At 38.7% G+C, this 18,909-nt stretch overlaps 1 protein-coding gene across 6 annotated transcripts in view; it reads left to right on the plus strand.

Moving 5' to 3' along the window:
• The window catches only part of PEX5L (peroxisomal biogenesis factor 5 like), a 123,214-nt gene that overhangs the window by 71,202 nt on the left and 33,103 nt on the right, over positions 1-18,909 (plus strand). For 2 of the 6 annotated variants that reach the window (XM_054166312.1, XM_054166315.1), the window contains exons 2-4: positions 6,392-6,457; positions 8,212-8,316; positions 9,725-9,763. The exons of 1 other annotated variant lie outside the window; for it this stretch is intronic. In XM_054166312.1, coding sequence (XP_054022287.1) covers positions 6,392-6,457; positions 8,212-8,316; positions 9,725-9,763 — 210 coding nt within the window. The remainder of the gene's footprint in view (positions 1-6,391; positions 6,458-8,211; positions 8,317-9,724; positions 9,764-18,909) is intronic. 3 more of the 6 variants (XM_054166313.1, XM_054166317.1, XM_054166314.1) reach the window with 2 other exon arrangements.

Here is an 18,909-nt window from a genome sequence, read left to right on the forward strand (position 1 = left end):
GCTACCTGTGCATTTTTCTAACTGTCCTGTTTACTCAACTTACCATCAATTCTGTGTTTAGTCCAGCTGTGGCATTACATCTTGAACAGCATTAGCACTAATACAAAAGTTCTACATTTCCACAGATTATTTCTAATCCAAATTGATTTCAGATGTATTAAATAGTTTACTCATCATTCTGGATTAACATCCTCTGTGTCCAAGGCAAGAGTATAAAAGAATTGAAATATTATGTCAACTTCCACCCCGCAAAACCCCCAAATTCTAGGGTTTTTAAGGGAAATGTTTAATAACTAGTTCTTAGATACAGATTTCCAATGAAATGCTGAAATCTTTACTGTCTAGTTTAAGTCAAAATTCTCAACAATACTTACTGATGATCAAACTTCTAGCCCTCAAATTACTCAGGAAATTACCTAAACCTAGGGATAGACATAAATTGTCTCTACACATCTCTTCAATTCTTCAGGCATGTTAAGAAAACTGTGGAAGAAGATGCAGCTCTGGATGCTGATAAAAACTTCTTCCATTCAGAATTTATTGTCCACTAACCAGCCTGTGTCAGCTGAAGCATCTGGGTTTGTGAACCAGCAGATGAATATGAGGAAAATTTGCTAAAGCATGTTCCCATCTCCCATCTGAAAACAAGCACAGGGAAGATTGTTCAAAGTTGTCTCCCACCCAGTTTCTTATATGCTGAAACATTGCTAATTATTAAACAGAACATATGCGCACCAAGTGTTTTAAGGCACAGATTTCACTGCGTTCTCACTGTGAATTTTTGACTAACTACCACAGCTCCAGCACACACACAGAGCTTAGGTGGCACTGCTTCTTTATTAGGAAGTGGAACTTAGGTTATCCTTTGAAAACAACAGACAAAATGTAATACATAATTTTTCATATTGCTGAATAAATGTCATAGGAATTATGTTATCTTCAATCCTGCACCATGAAAGCGAGCTCTGCATTACACACACACAAATCATGGCAGATCCTGTCTGGCAGACGTCTGCTCCTGAAGCTCTGTGTGCTCCTAACTTTATCATTAATGTCCTCCACTGAACATGGACTGCATCCTGAGAAACTCCACTAAAGAGCAGGCAAAGAAGTGCATAAATCTGGAAGATGTATCCAGAAAACTTGTTTCATCAGTAACATTGTGTGCATCAAACAAGCAAATTAGTCTGTATAGGCTTTAATCTGACTAGGTTTGCCACAAACTATTAGTCTGTGTTCTCCAAACATTTCATGAAACAAAGCCATTAAAAACTGTGTGGAAGATCTCAGAAGTCAGGAACTGGTACCACTTTAAAGGATAGTGCATTGTGTGCAAGTGACAAAAGTACATTGTTTACACATATCATGCAATAAAGAGATTTAAATGAGTGGACAGGACCAATGGGTTTATTTTGAAGGTGACCTGAGCTCCCTGAATTTCACTTGAACTAGTGTTAGAGGACTGCCTCATTCAAATTCGATACATGATTTATCACAGTAGTAAACTAATTCTGTTGTTATTATGCACACGTTATGATTTGGGCTCATGATTCTGAGGTCAGCATAAACTGAACCAGAATTAAGAGAGGAAGTACTTCAGTATCAATTCTCTGCTGAAGGCTATCAAACAAATTTGAAATTGCCAGTTGCTAAACCAAATGGTTTCACAATCTTCCTTGACACAGACTGAGCAGAGATGAAAGAAAGCTATTCCCTGAAATTTTAAGTCCAATACCATTGTGCAGTCAGGAGGCTCACCCCTTTGATAAAGTAATTCCAAATTAAGTCAATCAAAAAAAGTGCTAAAAAAAAAAAATAGTTTCTACATATTCACAATGTCTTATTAAAAGATGACACTTACACAGAAGGAAATTACAGCAAAACAGCTCATTCAAGCCTGTTATCACCAGCAGCTATATTATATAACTTGTTCATAAAAGGACAAGAACCTCAAACAACCTTCAAGCAGTTAGTTCTGTCCCAGGCCTCACTCTTGCCAACCTTGCTCTACATTCTAGGCTGGAGTTACTCTTTGCAGTTAGGTCAACACTTGTTTCAATATTAGAAAGTGTTGCCTTGCTCAAGCAATACAATTCCTATGTATATTTCAAATAAAACTTTTGACTTAAGGGAAAAGCAAAGCAAAACAGAGCAAAACAACCCACAACCTAGTTTCACCATATCTTCCTCCTGTTTGTCTGCAGGAATCATACTAGCTTATGGAGATTTTAGTTTAGAGTTGACAGAATTGTTTATTACCTTCCACTCATAATGTGTGTTCACAGGCACTAAATACAATAACTTTGCTGAAGTTCTTGGGAGTAAAACATGTCTTTCCAAGTTCATCAGAGGTCCCATTTGGCTTTGAGAGTAAATCTAGAGGCATTAGAATGTGACACTTTCTAAGGGGAGGACAGGTGACACAACAGTTACTGGCAGTCAATAAAAACCTAAAAATACCATTTCAATGCAAGTGCTTCTCACACTGGAATGCAATTTAACCATAGTGTTGATATTTAAATGGACCTAAGACACAGCTGAATGAAGATAAATGTGAATGCTCCTGCTCATTACCTTTTATCAGCTATTATCTCTGTTATTGCTAATACTGAAATCTGTTATTTCAGCAACATAAGAATGAAAGAAAAGAGAGAGAGAAAGGGATGAAAGATAAGTAGTAAATTTTGAATTCTGTCAATATGGATTTAACTCCTTTATTGTAAATTACTTCTTAGTCAATGCTTCCTATACCCGCTTCCTTCTCTGCAGCCAACACTACCTGTATTTCTTTGTAAGAAATTGTTATAAGAATTAATTACTAAAGGTCATGAGTCAACATAGATCAGGCCATCACTAACAGAAAGCTTGATAAGAGGTTGCAAAGAATGCAAGTTCAGTATGGAAATACTAGCTCAGGACCTGAAAGCTGGTCCAGCTTGACACCACCACTTTGAGTTTAGCACATATAGCTTGTTCACATGTCCTCACATCACAGTCAGATGAGCACTGCCTAAATGAAATGTATTTCCATTTACCTCAGATATATACCTCACTTTGTTAAACTCATAACAAAACTATACAAAACACCAGGAGCTTTGATGAAACAGAATTTTCTGCTTAAATATTCATCTTATATTGGGTCATACAACTGCCTCACCATATGGTTTCTCATAATTTTTAATGGTATAGAAGATGCAAGAGATAACACTACTAAAAAACAGCAGAAATAAAACATAGATGATTTTAAAAGAGACATATGGAGAAAACATGAAGACCCTGATAAGGAAAAATACTAAGCAATAAACACTGCTTCTGTGTGAAATCGAGGGGTCACAGTCACATCATGGACACTAGAATTCCCATGGAACCATTGCATAATTGCGCTTGCTGATTTTGAGAGGTAGAAGTGTTAGCAATGCATATTTTTAAACAGTAAAGGCCAGTTCATTCCTTTGTTGTTATTTTTAAATCACACAAAGCAAAGCTTTGTGGTGCATAAAGCCAGTTTGAATATGCTGCTTAATTGGTACTGTGAGTGTAATATATCATCTGTCTGGGGATCTGGACAGCAGCCAAGCATCCCAAGTTCAACATGTACCATGTCTGCCACATCTTTCTCCTAATGTAGGACTACAGATACTATAACTTAAAGCTCCCATTAATGCATCTTGCATGAAATTTGCTTTATAAAACCCCTCTGCATCCTCCTGAAGCTATTAAAAGGGCAGGTCAATACGTCAAGATAGTCTGGACTGAAAAGCACTTGGTGGCTTTTGTGTTGTTTCGTTTTGAAACACACTTCAATTGAGTAGCTGGATGTGAAAAGTTCAGGGTAGCTGGTCACTTTTTTGGCATTATATTCAGAAATTCACCAAGCTGTGATTCTGTTTCTCCTTGACTACAATGGAGAGGCACCACATGAAACCAGTAATCATGTCATGTATGTACTATCACTGTCTGCATATCACCTTCCTTTCTTCTTTATTTTTTTTTAATCAAATTTCTTTACAAGTGGAAGCTATGTTAAAAGTTTTGAAGCACAAAAGCTTAATTGTAGACATGCCTGTGTTGAGATGATTTCCAAAAGTATCAGAGCACAGAGATTTTCCTCCAAGATCAGTGTCTGGAGCTGAACCATCCTCACAGCAGCTCATCAGACTAGCAGCACTTGGCAGATAGTTGGGTTTTTTTAATTCCCAAAGCCAGGATACAGGTGGTGAGGGGGGCAACCCCCTCACAAAGCAGGCTTCTCAGAGAGATGGGTGAGGTGTGGGTACAGCTGCAGCCTCAGGGGGGTCTCTAAGCACCTCAGGAGCGTGGATCTGTAGTCAAACCAAGGGGATGTGTCACAGCAGTTTGCAGGGTTAGCCAAGGGCCGGAACAGCTGTGGTTGCAACACAGACAAAAGCTGTTAGCAAAAGAAATGTGTTGACCCAGACAGTGGTCCCACATAAACAGGTAGGTGTCCAGGCCCCTGGCTGCAGGGAGTGCCAAAGCCTTAAGCTTGCAACAGTGGACTGCAGAGACAATGCCTGTGTTGGCTGTGAGTGGGTAAATGGTCTGAAAGAGAAGGTTGAAAGGTTGAAAGGCTGAAGACTATAGGGGAGTGTAAAAGGGAGATAGATTGGTGGAGCCAGGCTCTGCCCTCCCTGCAACAGAAATGGGAGCACCTGCTGAATAGCACCCAGGAACAATAGGCCCCTGTGTCCTGCCCATCAAGTGGAAGACAGAAGCCCAGATGAAAGGGGTGAAAGTTCATGACCATGGAGGAAGAAGAGCACCCTCCTTGCCAGCTTCATGTCCCCAGGTGCCTCTGAGAAACAGATATGAGACCCTGCTGTAAGGCAGACAGTCCAGTGAAGATGTGGACAATAGACAACATATACCAAAGTTATGTGTATCACTGATTTAAAAAAAAAAAAACAAACACAAAACTTCATGCTGTCCAATAAATTTATGTTAAATTACTGTGAAATACTCACTACTAAGTACCACATCTAAGCAGTGTGACTTGTAGAAAATTTAATTTGGAACTATTCAGAAACACCAGCTGCAATAAACCAGAATATTTCTTCAGAAAACCTTGCCAAATCATCATATTCCTTTGAAAATATCTATTACTATCCATTATCTGATCCCAAAGGACAAACCTAGAGAAACCATTATTAAGTTTTGAAAACAATTCTATTATAAATATTTAGTGCAATGGGACTACTCGGAACTCAGCTGCTTAGTTTGCTCTGGGGACATCACCTAAAGAAAACATTCCATTTGAACTATATCAAATACTGAAATACTGGCATGTTTCTCAGTTTTTCATAAGTAGTGTGTTCCCTGAAAACAAGTAATATATTCTTCCTTCCTCGGTTTGTGTTTGTCTTGATTTGTACACAGGTTGTTGTGCTCTGTATCACAATTGTTTCCATTTATACACTGCCAGACAAATAAGGAATGATGAAATTTATTTACTAAATTATTAAACTGTTGCTTGCATGAGAAAATAACTTACCTTGCAAATCTGCTCTATCAACAAACTGTTCATTTTAAAGACCTGGCAAGTGTAAAATTGGCTGTTACAGAATTACAGGGTTTGAGCAATAAGCTACTCTAATAGATAAATACATACAGCACTCCAAAATGCTAAGAAGCAACACTTAGTCCTGAAGGAGGCCAAGTAAATAGCACCTTTTGGGAACAAACAACAACAAAAAAAATCATTCAATAGTTATTGTAACAAATGTGCTAGATCTCAGCTGCACTTCACAACGACTAGGTTGTTCTGGTCATGGAAAAGCTGCTTGTATTCCTCTCTTCTACCTAATCACTTCATAGGCAGGGATTGACTATAAAAATATTCACTACAGCAAATACAGAGACCAACACTTTCAAGCTTAACTACCTTACATTGGACAACAAAACCATTTCTAGTTACCAGAATAAAACCCTAACTTTTCCAGTTAACTGGTTACCCACATATCTCTCCACCAGAGTCTGAGAATGAAGCTACGGTGCTGCAGTGCCACTCTCTTTGGTGTCTGCTAAATTGCCTACTGACTTCTAGTTTCAGAACCACATTTTTCATCACATAGGCTGAGTAGCTGGAAATAAATCACCCTGACTCACAAGCAGTTTTTCAGGAAAGCTAAAAGAATGATCTAATAAAAAGAGTAATATCAAGCCACTTGCTTTGCCTAGCAAAATATACAAAGTTTGCCCATAAAAAAAAAATAGCACAGAGATATTAATCAAGTATTCTGCATTCTACTATGGTCACTTTGAACTGGTGAGACAGATTTTATATATGGTATCGACCCCTACCCAGGGTTTTGCAGAGTTATGTTTGTGAAAGGTTAACAGCAGGCACTAATATGAGTATCATGACTCTTTTCAGGCAGTAGGTGAAACCTTGAAGAAAAAGTGGCTCTGTCTTCAAAAAAGTGACCTGACCTTTGCTTTGGTGGGTTTATACTCTGCAAGAAATAAAAAGCACTGCATGCTTTCCAATGCATCCTTTCTAGCTGATAAACTATTTTGTTCTAGCACTCAGCACACAAAGGAGTAGATTTTATAAAGATCAAATAGCATGTTATTAGTGCTAGTTAACAAGAGCTCCATGCGTCATACTAGAAGCAAGCTTCGTAGACCTGGAGTATGTTATATGAATCATGAACTGAGTAAATACTTAATTGGCCAAGAACCTTTGATATGCTTACCAATTGGAAATAATTCTCATTGAATTAAATATATTTAATTTCACAATGACTTTGCAGTTCTTGGATATCAAAGGCATCACAAATCCAGCATGCTTATCATTTTGACACTTCTGCTCTTGAGAATTTCTTGCAGCATGCAAAGAACTCTCTGTAGGGTAACTGTGATGTGTTCCACAAGCAAGCTAACCTAAGATTGACCTGAGGATTAATAAAATCTGTTCAAATATCACAGTAACATGCAATATTTCTACCTGCAGTCAATGAAATGTTTCTGACACCACCTGTAGTTCAGTATGAGCAACAGAGGGTTTTTTATTGGACACCGGTACAGTGCTAGCAAAACTAATTCTAGTACCTGATATGGTAGAAAAGAAGCCTTTCTCTTGATAAATTTAAGTATTTAAATATATTTAAGTCTAGTGTAAAATGCTGCTTTTATGGAGCCAGATCCTGCAGTCTTTGCACAGCTAAAACTTACACAGAAATCCATGAGAGCTTTTAAAGTATAATAGTAAGGATATGCCCAGGGTCATTGGAAGAACACAGTACTGCTGCTACCCTTTATGTGTACGCTCAGACTTTCTCTATCACCTGCAAGAGTATATAAGATCAAAATACATAAATCCAAGTGAATTCAACAACATAAATACCCTTCCTAAATAAAGAGTACAGCTTCAAAGAGTATGGCCTATAATGTTAGCATATTTGTTGTTTGGTTAAAATACTAAATTATATTAAAGTATTTTAACTTCATTATGTTAAAGGATTGTGATTTTGCCTTGAATATTTACAGTATATTAAATTTATTTTAACAAAAGTGATATATGGGAGGGGGGGAGAAAAATCCCTACAGCAAGTTCAACATTTTTGGGAGAACTGTAGCAATGCCTGTGATGGCAGAATTTGGCTCCATATATTGTTAGCAAAACCCCAGACTGTTTATATGATGTAAATTGCTTTAAAAAATGTTACTAGAGGTATAAACACTGTGGGCCCAGCCCTGCAAGTTCTACATTCAAATTTCATGAGAGTTTGCCTCAGTGAACTGCAAGGAACTGTGCTTTATTCGCAGAATCAGCTTCATGCTGGTTTTAAGCAAAAATATTTCAGAGGGTGGGTAACTAAAATTAAATCAAGGGGATGATGCTCCAGAACTTATGGAAGCCTGTTGCTGGAGAAGGTTCAAATCCTTCCATTCACACTGGAATGGTCTTGCACCAGCAAGGTAGTGTCATATTCCTGTTAACTTCACTGGGGCAACTCTAATGAGTCACAAGTCTATGGCTAGACCCCAAACACGTTGTTAACCAACAGCTTCACAGATAATATATCATTATTACTTTTAAAGAGTGTTTGTGTATTCTACTTTCAACCAAGCTTTGCTTCCAGCCATAAACGCCGTCAGTTTAACGACGGATGTTTCTGGGGTGTGTTTTTGGGAAGGGGTTGTTGCCAGGCTCGCTGCTGACTCGCGCCATTGTTGATTTCGCTGTTGTAGGGGAAAGGCTCTAGGGCGGCAGATAAGGCTGTTGCCATGGTGATGAAGGAGATTCCGAGGGAGGAGTCTGCAGAAGAAAAGCCCCTCCTTACTATGACATCACAGGTGGGCGGAGCGCGGGGCTCTGAGGAGGCCGCGGATACAGCGCACGGGAGATAGCAAAGCCCCCATGAACTCTGGCAGCCCAAGGGGAACCTCACCCGTTCCTTAGCTTCCCCTCGGTGCAATTCCAGCTTTAGTGGTGCTGTGGTGCTGGCTGAACCCATCTGCTAGAGGATCTCATGCCAATGTCATCACATTTCCTCGCTGATGTGGGGAAAAATAATGTGGCTCAAACAATGCATTTGTTTACGGTTGTAGATGTTTGACACGAAAATTTACACAAAAAGACATTTTTCCCCAAATGAAGGCATCTGTAGAAAGTATAGTACATGCCAATCACGAGAAGGTTATTTAAAACCAGTTTAAAATTTCAGTTATAGTTCATGCTATCAATATTCATGCTACAGGTACTCAAATGTGTATGTAAAATAAGGAACCTTTTCAGTAGCATTGTTTTCAGTATCTTGGATCCCCTCTCTAAGCTCTTACTGGGATTCTGCTTCTGGTTCAGGCCAGACTATGTTATTTTGCACCTTAGTTACTTTTGTTTCTGCAACTTCAGTTGGAGGAGGCACGCAACATCGCACTAAACCTTACTCCTTGGAGTAGCCATCAGCCCCTAGGTGGTTTCATTAGTTTCTTCAAGACAGTAACTCAACACTACTGTAAAACACAGCACTCCCATCTCACTACAAGAGTGGATTATATTCCCTCCTGTTGCTCATATAAAATTTGTTCCCCAAGCAAGTGCATTTAGTTTACTGTTAATATTTAGTGCACCAAAGTTGTGCCTAATCATCAGGAGGTTTAACAGAAATTATCTTACCACACAGTTACTATGTGCAAGCCTTCAACAATCCTGTTTTATTCCTGACATGCTTCAGGATAACAGCTACTGTATCTTTTTTAAATCTTTAAGATGCACATAAGGCCACCACATACTTCTCTTAAAATGCATCCCAGGTGTGCTGCACTAATACATATTGGAGAAATACCATCATCTCCTTTGGAAACCAGGGTCGGCAATCTCCTCCTCCTGTTGAACACCATACTTTGCTTGTGGTGAACTCTACATGTCTACAAAGTAATTGCAAAAAGGAAAAGGGTGCTCCCTCTGAGGTATCATTCCTGATTTTCTATTCAGTGATTAACAGACATTTAGAAATCAACATGAAATGCTGCCCCTTTTACCCACCCCCTGCAGAAAAAGTGCAAAAGTTCCATTGGCTTCAACAGGGCCAGGAGTTCAGCCTGGGTTCATTACATGTTTAATGCACCATTTGTAGTGGATGTCTGTCAGTCTACTCAGCAATAGTCTATGATAAACTTATGAGTAAAATGCTTGTGTCTGTTAGTCAGTGTAATTTCTTCCACTAAACACAAATACCTACTTCCCTGCTATGCACCAAAGGGGTGCAGAAGCCAAAAGGAAGCAGAAGCAAGTGAAAAAGTGAGTATTTTCCATAACCATCTCTGCATCATGTATATGTGATGTGCAGTTATATGACCATATTGCATACATCATTTGTATCTTAATTGTCTGGCTGCAGTGTTGTTTTAAGATGCTGTCTCTTCAGTGTGTCTGTGTAGACCTCTTGTTCAGGCCATTCATTCACAACAACGCATTGCTGTATCGTGATACACATTTAACCATCACCATCACAGTGTTTGTGTCTGCTCTTTACATGATGAAACAGATGGATGTGGTTGCTGCTCACAGGGTGAAACAGACGACTTCCAAATTGGCTGTGAACTTCCCAAACCAGATTAAATTGGGTCATGAAACTAAGGCCTGGCCTTTTCCTCATTATCACCAATCCTAAACACAGCATGGGCACAGGTATCTCTTAGGAAGTAGTTATTTATGTTAGGTGTCTGTCCTGCTCTATCCCTACAAGTGACCACACAAAAAGCCTGCAAGTAAAATGCAAGGATCAACTCCAGATAGAGTGGTAGCTTTTTCAGAAGGAAAAAACAAACACCAAACAAAACACAAACCACAAAACAACCCAAAATACACACCAAAAAAAAAAAAACCCCACACCAAAGAAATCTCCCAATCCTTAATGAGCAGGGGATTACTTCTGTCTGACTGTGGAAGCAGACTCCACAGGAAGCATAAGTGGAATCTGAGAGACAAAGATTCTATAATGCTCATTTTCAGAGAGACAGTTAGTGGAAATGTATGGAGGCCATTGAATTTCTATTTAAAAAGATACCTCTTGGCTCTCTTCCTCTGTAAAGCATTGAAAATATATCTGTCACAAAATCAGTCACATAAATATTCACATTTTATTGTTATGCTGCTAGCAAAGTCCAGCTTATAAAATAGGGCACTTATCTTTTAACATAAATACTGTGAATTAAATTTTAATGAAGTTTCCAGTTGACAGCTTATCTTATATCATCAGATACAGAGGCAAATCTTCAAATAACATGAACAAAAAGTGTACTGCAGACTTGAGTGAGGCTATGCCAATATACAGCAACTGGGAATCTTGACCATGATTCCTGCAGTAATGAGTGTACGACACTAAGCAGAGGAATAGTCTTGGTAATTGAATAGGCTTTTCAGTATCTAATTTTTGTGGGTTTTGTCTCAATTACTTCCAATGAAAGTCACTTACTGGTGTGAGAAAGCATTCAGTAGTCACCAAATTTAATATTTCCAGCATCAACAGGGAGTGTGCTTTTGGTACTAATGGGATTTTGCAGAACATAACTCTAGATCATGTTGCCATCTCCCTTTATCTTTTTAAAGATCATTTAGAAGAGACTAGAAGAAACAAAAAAAATAGAATAGAACCTACAAAAACTGAAAGTTTGCTCAAGATTCAAAGATGAACTGAAAATTAAACTATGAAACAATATACTTCTAACTGAAGCAGAGAAATACTTGAGAAAAAAAAAAATCATCTATAAGAATTTGATCTGAATTCCAAAATGTTTTTTGTTTTTTTTTAACCTCTTCACAGCTTCTTTGCATTTGTCAGGAAAAATAAAGACCACTTTAGAATTACTTTCTAGTGAGAAATTTAAATATCCCTTGGATTCAAACACTCACCTATGAAATTACCAATTTATTACAGGTCAATAACTTCAAGGGATTTGATTCAGTAAAGTACTTCAATCCACACTTATAAGTTAAAATGAGCTGTTGAGCAGTAAAAAAGCACGTGCTTAAATGCCTAGGCCAGCCTGATTTTAAACAGACAAATCACACAATGTCACAAGAGTTTTTTGTCCCCAAATCATCACCGCTAATTTAGATTCTTCATTAGAGATCATAAACTGAGAAGGTAGTGATGGGTGGATCCCTATAAAGAGGTTAGAATAAAATAAGATCTGCACAAGGTGACTCAAGTCCAGGATGATTCTGTGGCAAATATACTCCGGTATTACATGGAACAGAAATGGGAGTTCATGAAAAAAAAAAAAAAATACACCAATAGGAAAAAAAGAAAGGTGAAGTATAGATGGAAAGCCATCCCCACTGCTGCCTGTGACTGAAAAACATGGGAGATGCATGCTTCAGGTTTACAAAAACTACACAGACACTGCTCAGAGCACAGTTTTGGTATTGACTGCTTAGAATTCAAGAAACAAACTTACATAACACTTAGGTTTTAGAATATGAGCTGAAAAAAAATAATTGAGATAACATGATAAGAAACAGGCTGAATTTCATCCTGTCCCATGAAAACTGCAGGTTACAACACGCAAGCTGCCAAAAAAGATGTTTCATGGCTACACCCCAATGAGCTCCATGAGATGCTTAAGGCATTTTTATAGTCTGAGGTATCATAATTCAGAGAAGGAATTTTTTGTTTATTTCTTAAGTGTGGATTTCATCTGCATGCCATTTGTTGATCCAAACACGTTTAAGGCTTACGAGTGAACAGTGTAAACATTTCCACTGTCCAAGTTCCACCAATTATTTTTTGTTGCTGTTTTGTTGAGCTTTTTTTTTTTGTTCCAGGTTTTTCTGGGTTGTTTGTTTTGTTTGGTAGGTCTGGTGGTTTGTTTTTTTAACTCTGACAGGAGATCTGTCAAGTGCTTCCTTTCAATTGAATAAAGGAAACAGAGTAAAGATAGCTACTATGCAGCTCCCACTGCTTTTGTTAGATTTCTTGGTGTGTGCATCAAGAACTCACTACATTAATTCAAAGATTCCTATATAAAAGCTAACAGTCCCATTGGAATCAACCATTTGGATCAAAATGTTCATTCTTAACATTAGACTTGCATTGACTTAGAGCCCACTTCGTGAATGTTTCCTAAACAGCATTAGAACAACAGAAAGTAAGTTTAATTAGCTTCTGTTCTCTTTTATACTACTCTAAACCAGAATTAACTAAATTTTAACTAATTGACATTAATTTTTATAAAAGGCAAAAAGGCATGGCAATTTCAGATAAAGAAAATAAGTTTGGACTACTGTAATTCACTCTACATTCCAATCTCCCCTTTGAGGGCACAGGCAATTTCCTCAGCCATTTTAGGAGGACTATGTCTGAGATCATATTTTTTATATTATTTTAAAGGATTCATGATAAATTTATTAGCAATATCTTCCTTAGGTTTCTTTTTTTGTTGTTGTTGTTTGATTTATTGTAAGACTTTTGAGACATTTAGCAGGGGACAGTTTTTAAGCCCTACAGATAACATTTATTTATTTTTTTTTTCCTATTATTAGAACAGGGTGGAAACAATAAAAGTAAAAAAAAAAACCAAGCGAAATAGACACTCCATAAATGCATGCTTAGCAGTGCAAATACCAATTGATTCTTTGCCTCCAAGTTAAATACTGCTCAGCTCTGTTACTGCTTTCAGGGCAGTATGCATAATTTCAGTAGAAAGAGTCTCACGAGTATAATAAAGTTGCCTTGACAATATGCTTAAAAGTCATAAATTGGCTGCTAGCCTAAAGTTATACAGATTTTCCTGTCACAGAAATGAAATACATTCTCCATGAAATAACATTTTTAATTTGAAATTACCAGGGGAATTGATAGTGTAATCTTTTAAATAAAATAATTATTATTAAAAAAAAAAACAAAACTATACTGTTTCATACATTTTAAAAGGCCTTTAAATGTGTATGAGCACAGAATGATTTGGACAAATATATTTTGTAACCAATGTTAAAAACCAGGGTTAAACTGTGTAATACATAAGTTATTGATGAATAGGAATTAATTTCGAGCAATCACAGAATCACCAAGGTTGGAAGAGACCTCAAGTCCAACCTGTCACCACAGACCTTATGACTAAACCATGGCACCAAGTGCCACGTCCAATCCCCTCTTGAACACCTCCAGGGATGGTGACTCCACCACCTCCCTGGGCAGCCCATTCCAATGGCTAACAACTCTCTCAGTGAAGAACTTTCTCCTCACCTGGAGCCTAAACTTCCCCTTGCACAGCTTGAGACCATGTCCTCAATGTGTTGGTTCTTCATTTATGGAAACTTTAAGTTTGTACAGTGAGACTGTTCTACTGAACTGCAACTCCAAAACAATTCACAAAGGGCTTCCAAGTTTCAAGCTCTTCCATCTGAAAAAACAGACCACAAACAAGGCAAACCCACACAGCAGATCCCTACAGTGAAAGGCTGTGTAACTTAAGAAGAAATTTTGACTTGCTGCCCCTGACTTCCCACAGTAATGCATCCAAACCACAGCCTTATTCTGGATATACCACAGAACTTTGTTTTCAAAGAAAAATCCACAGAAAGAACAAGAAGAATCTGTGTGATTTCAAAGTAATTCATAGAATGTTTTAAGTTGGAAATGACCTTAAAGATCATCTAGTTCCACAGCCCCTGCAATGGAGAGGGAAACTTTCCACTAGACCAAGTCACTCAAGGCCTCCTCCAACCTGGCTTTTAGCACCTCCAGTGAGGAGGCATGCATGACCTCCCTGGGCAACCTGTTCCAGTGTCTCACCACCCTCACTATAAAGAATTTCTTCCTAATTTCTAGTCTAAATCTGCCCTCCTCAAGCTGAGATCCATTCCTTCTCCTCTTGTCCCTACAAACACTTTTTAAAAGTCCCTTTTTTCCCTTTTTGAAGGTGGAGATTATGTTTCCCCTTTTCTGGTCAGCAGGGATTTCACCAGATTGCTATGACTTCTCAGATATGTTGGACAGTGGTTTGGCAACTTCATCTGCCAGTTCCCTCAGGACCTCTGGGTGAATCCTGTTGGATACCAGGTTCTTTAGATGGTCTAGAAATTGCTCTTCACTTACAGTGGGCAGACCTTCCTTTTCCCACTCTCTAGATGTGTCTTCTGGAGCTTGGGTGGTACAGCTAGAGCCCTTGCCAGTGAACACTGATGCAAAGTAGTCTCTGAACAACTCAGCCTTCTCTTCCCTAGTCTCCTTTTCCTCCTGATGTACCTGAAGAAATTCTTGTTCCTATTTATGTCCCTAGCCAAGTTTAATTCTATCTGCCCTTTTTCCTAGCCTGATCACTGGCTGCTTGGACAACTTCTTGTAGTCCACCCATTCTTGTCCCCATTGCTTATAAACACTTCACCCCACCCCCGCCAAGTAAGTCCAGGAGCACCTTTTTCATTCACACGAGCCTCCTGGCCACTCTTGCCTTGCAACAGTACAGTAAAAGATGAATTTTGTGGTATGGGAAACCAATGAAGGGCATTTTCAACACAGTTGAGGATCAGTAGGAATGGCATAAGCTTTAAACAAATTAAATTCTGTGATAAACCACAATACATTTATACTATTGTTAGTTCTCTCATCTTAACCTTTACAGTCTTCATGTTGCTGTAGCATAAAGACTTGATCTTAAAGAGGTAGCAGTTGTGAATTGTTCATCTGAACTGACATTTGATTATGTACCATACAGAACAGAGCATGAAGCTGTATACAATATTCTACTGCTGAAACTTCGGAACTTATCTTTGCCAACTGATGGTTCATGACAAATGTGCACGTGCAGCCCAGGGCCTTATAGCCTTCTTTATTTTCAGCTAATGAAAAACATTAAATAATTTTCTAATATTTTGTAGACGATCATGATAGTTGTCCCCAGACATGCTGCAAGAGTACAAATATGACTCCTGCAACATGAGGAAGCAGGACTCCCCTAATTTGTCCTCTGTGCCTTATTTAAAATCATTTGAGAACCATGGTTCTCAATGTCTGACTTCCTCTTCAGCTGGAGTTAACAGACAGAAGTTGTTTCAGTGAATGATTCAGAAAGCAGAATCTAGCATCACAAGTCACCATTTATTCCCTGTGGATACTGTCATGATACATGTACTGCCTCCCACAGTATAGATTTCTCCAGGGCTTCCTCAGATATCTTTGGATGCTGTAGCTTTCTTGTCCTGCAAGACTTTCCCAACCTACATTTACTCAAATTTACATGCCAAATTTGTTAGTCCTTCAATTATCTGGCAGCCCACTTTAGAAGTACTGACTAGACATTTCCATAAACTGATATTACAGAAACAATTTCTTTAAAGGAACTTCCTCTAATCTTTCTGTGACTACATTGCTTCAAAGATCTCTAAACATCTACGATGAGGACTTCTGTCTTTAATCACTGTTGTACATTAGTTCTCCGCCTCATACAGCAATATGAGGAAGGAGGAAGGATAAAGCACAAATCAGAGGGTAACACTGCAAAGTCAATGCACAGCCAAGTGAGGGAAAATAAATGGATAAACCCATCTAATAGCTACAGAAGGGAGACACTTTTAGTAAACAGCTTTTTGCTTTAAAAGGGCAGAGACCATACAGATGCTAGTGCATACTGATTTACAGTAAAATCACATTTTTATAAGAGTAGTAAAGGCCAAACTGTCATAGTCAAAATATGACAAGAGTAAGTTTCCCCCTCCTCCCCTTCCCCCGTGGCTCTGATCCAGCAAGACAGTTAAGCTCATGCTTAACCTTGAGTTTTGCAGGACACTCTTAAGTGCTTTGCTGGAGCAAGGCCAAAATACAGGAGCCGGATACAATTCCCAAGTTTAGCTTTCTTTAGCCAGACCAAGAGGAACAGAGGGAAGGAGATGGTGAACTGAGATATTTAGTTCCACCTTGCAACAATACACCATGGTGTGTCTAGGGCAGCTCTTAGGAGCACAGGCAGGATGCTGCTGTGACACAGTGGTCATAGCAAGCATTACCACCAAGCAATGCAACTGTTGTTTATGAAGACGCAACAGAAGCATGTTACCATTTACTGGTTCAGACATCAAGCACAGGCTTTAAGCAACATAGCTGACATTTGAATTCATATACCAAATACAGTCCTATAGCAATCCTCACACATCTGACTTCACACAAGCCCTCTGTCAGTTGTTTGTGTTAAGCCCTAGGGGGTCTTTTGGCTTGTGTGATTTCAGGTAGGATACTGTCACCTCTGATTCACAGGCCACTCCACAGACTTCCTCCTACTCCTGCAGAGTACCAGTTATCACCTGCTGAGCAAGACTAGTCTTCAGAGAGGCAGCAACACCAAAGTGCTCTTTGCAGAAGGCTAAAATGAGTTTATCTCAGTTTTAGAGCTCTCAAATCACATTAGGGGAAAGTCACTTATACTCTGTGCCCTGAGAAATGATTCTCTGTTCTTCTGAAAGCTGAATATGTCTGGCCTATCAGTTTTGTTGGGACATAAATCAACCCTAAGTGGTAGATAAATTAGTGTCACCTTGGAACAAGGATGAAGCAAAAAGTCAAGTAGTGATCGCACTTACTATACAATAGTAGATAAAGAGATACTCATTTTGATTGTTAAATATTTCTAAACATGCTAGAAAAGTGAAGGGGAGAAAAATAGAAGGTGGAAAAAAAGGTGAAGAAAAAATAATTCATGCAAATTGAATTTATACAAGACAACTAGGAATTTTGTCAGGAGTTCCCTTTTCAAACCTCCCTCAGCAAGCAGAAAAGGAGATCTTCCAATTCTTACCCTGCCAAGATAACAATCCACGGACAACTGTCAAGCTAGTACTTCCTGGTATGCTATTGAAAACAATAACCTCAGTTTCCAGTTGTGGTTCCCACTTACCAGTTTTCAGAAATAGCTAGGTAATGGAAATTAATTTATTTGCTTCCTTTTATCCTAGTAAGTGCTATCAAAGATCACAATGTGCCAGATGTGTGCAGAGAACCTATCAAGAAACCATTGTTCTGTATGATACAAATAATTAGAGATTCAAGTTAGTTGTTGCCTAAGAGATACCTCTGGCTAAGAGAACAGTATAACACTTACAAACTACTCAAACTGATCTAACTCTTTCACCTCTTTGCCCAGTCTGACCCAAGCAGCAGACAAGTTTCTTAATGTTCAAAAATAGATTTTCTGATGTGGAAATTGTGAGTTAAAAATTCCTGCTTTCTCCCATGCCCATCACCACATGTTCATTACCATGCCCTGAGCTTTCTAGGTCAGATCATTTCACTGATACAATCAGCAGACCAACCACACTCTCACCAGCACACTGAGTGGGCAGTAGAGCAAAAGGGGTAAAGGCCCAGAAACAGCTTTGCTGCTGAACTGTACAGGGGATTACCCACTGCAAGATTGGGACTTCCTAAATTAATGCCTTGAATAATTTAATCAGCCTCAGGTGACAAAATGGGTAGAAACCAACACAACTAACATAACTAAATTATTACATCCAAATTTTAGGTGCTTCTTGAACCAGTCCTTCTAAAATAAATTAAATATATAACCAGTAGGAAAGCTAGGTGCCTTTGAGAGCCTCCTGAGGGACAGCCTAAATTAGGCAGGCAGGATGTCCCTCTGGAGTTGCTTTTCTAGACATTTTTCTCTCCCCATTGAACATGGAGGGAATTTAGGCACTTAAATTAAGAGAACTAGTTCACTATGTGCTCAAAACATAGGTGCTAATTAGCTGCCTATGCCTGACTGGAACCCCCCAATTTAGATTCCAAATAATTTATCTTAAAGACTAGCATTACATTATGCCCTACTAACATTTAAAAAAAAAAAAAAAAGAAAGAAAGAAAGGAAAAAAGAAACAAAGCAGCAGACATTGTGCACTGCAAACAGATCGAGACCAGGTGTGCACTGAGAGACTGTATAAAATGGGATGTCAGGACCATACCTTATTGACAGCTTCAGTGCACTCCAGCACTCCCACAGCACACACCCAGTGCCCTAGGGAAAGAAAATGGACAAAGAACTTGTAGCCATAAGCAAGGAAGGTTGTGCAGGTGATCATTATTAACTGTAAACGTGACACTAGGTAAGAAGTTGGTCCTCAGCTGCTCCCAGGAGCACCAGGTGCGCTCCAGCTTCCTCTGCCTTAAGGCCAAACAAATCTGTTCTATGGAAACTTATCACAACAGAGTCCTGACAACTGTCTGCTCCTTTTTTTCTACCCTACCCCCATTCCCCCTTCTTTATTTTTTTTTTCCTTTTAATTCAAGCTATTTCCTAGCTATTTCACCACTCTCTTACTATAATGCAAGATGTTGCTCAGGAGCAAAGCAAAATCAAAGCCACAGGAGTTGCTATTTACATACATAATCTGACATTGTCTCTGGCATAGCAAAACAAACCACTACCAGCACTTCAAGAGATACATACATTGAA

The sequence above is a fragment of the Dryobates pubescens genome, chromosome 13, assembly GCF_014839835.1.
Source record: "Dryobates pubescens isolate bDryPub1 chromosome 13, bDryPub1.pri, whole genome shotgun sequence".
Taxonomy (NCBI): domain Eukaryota; kingdom Metazoa; phylum Chordata; class Aves; order Piciformes; family Picidae; genus Dryobates; species Dryobates pubescens.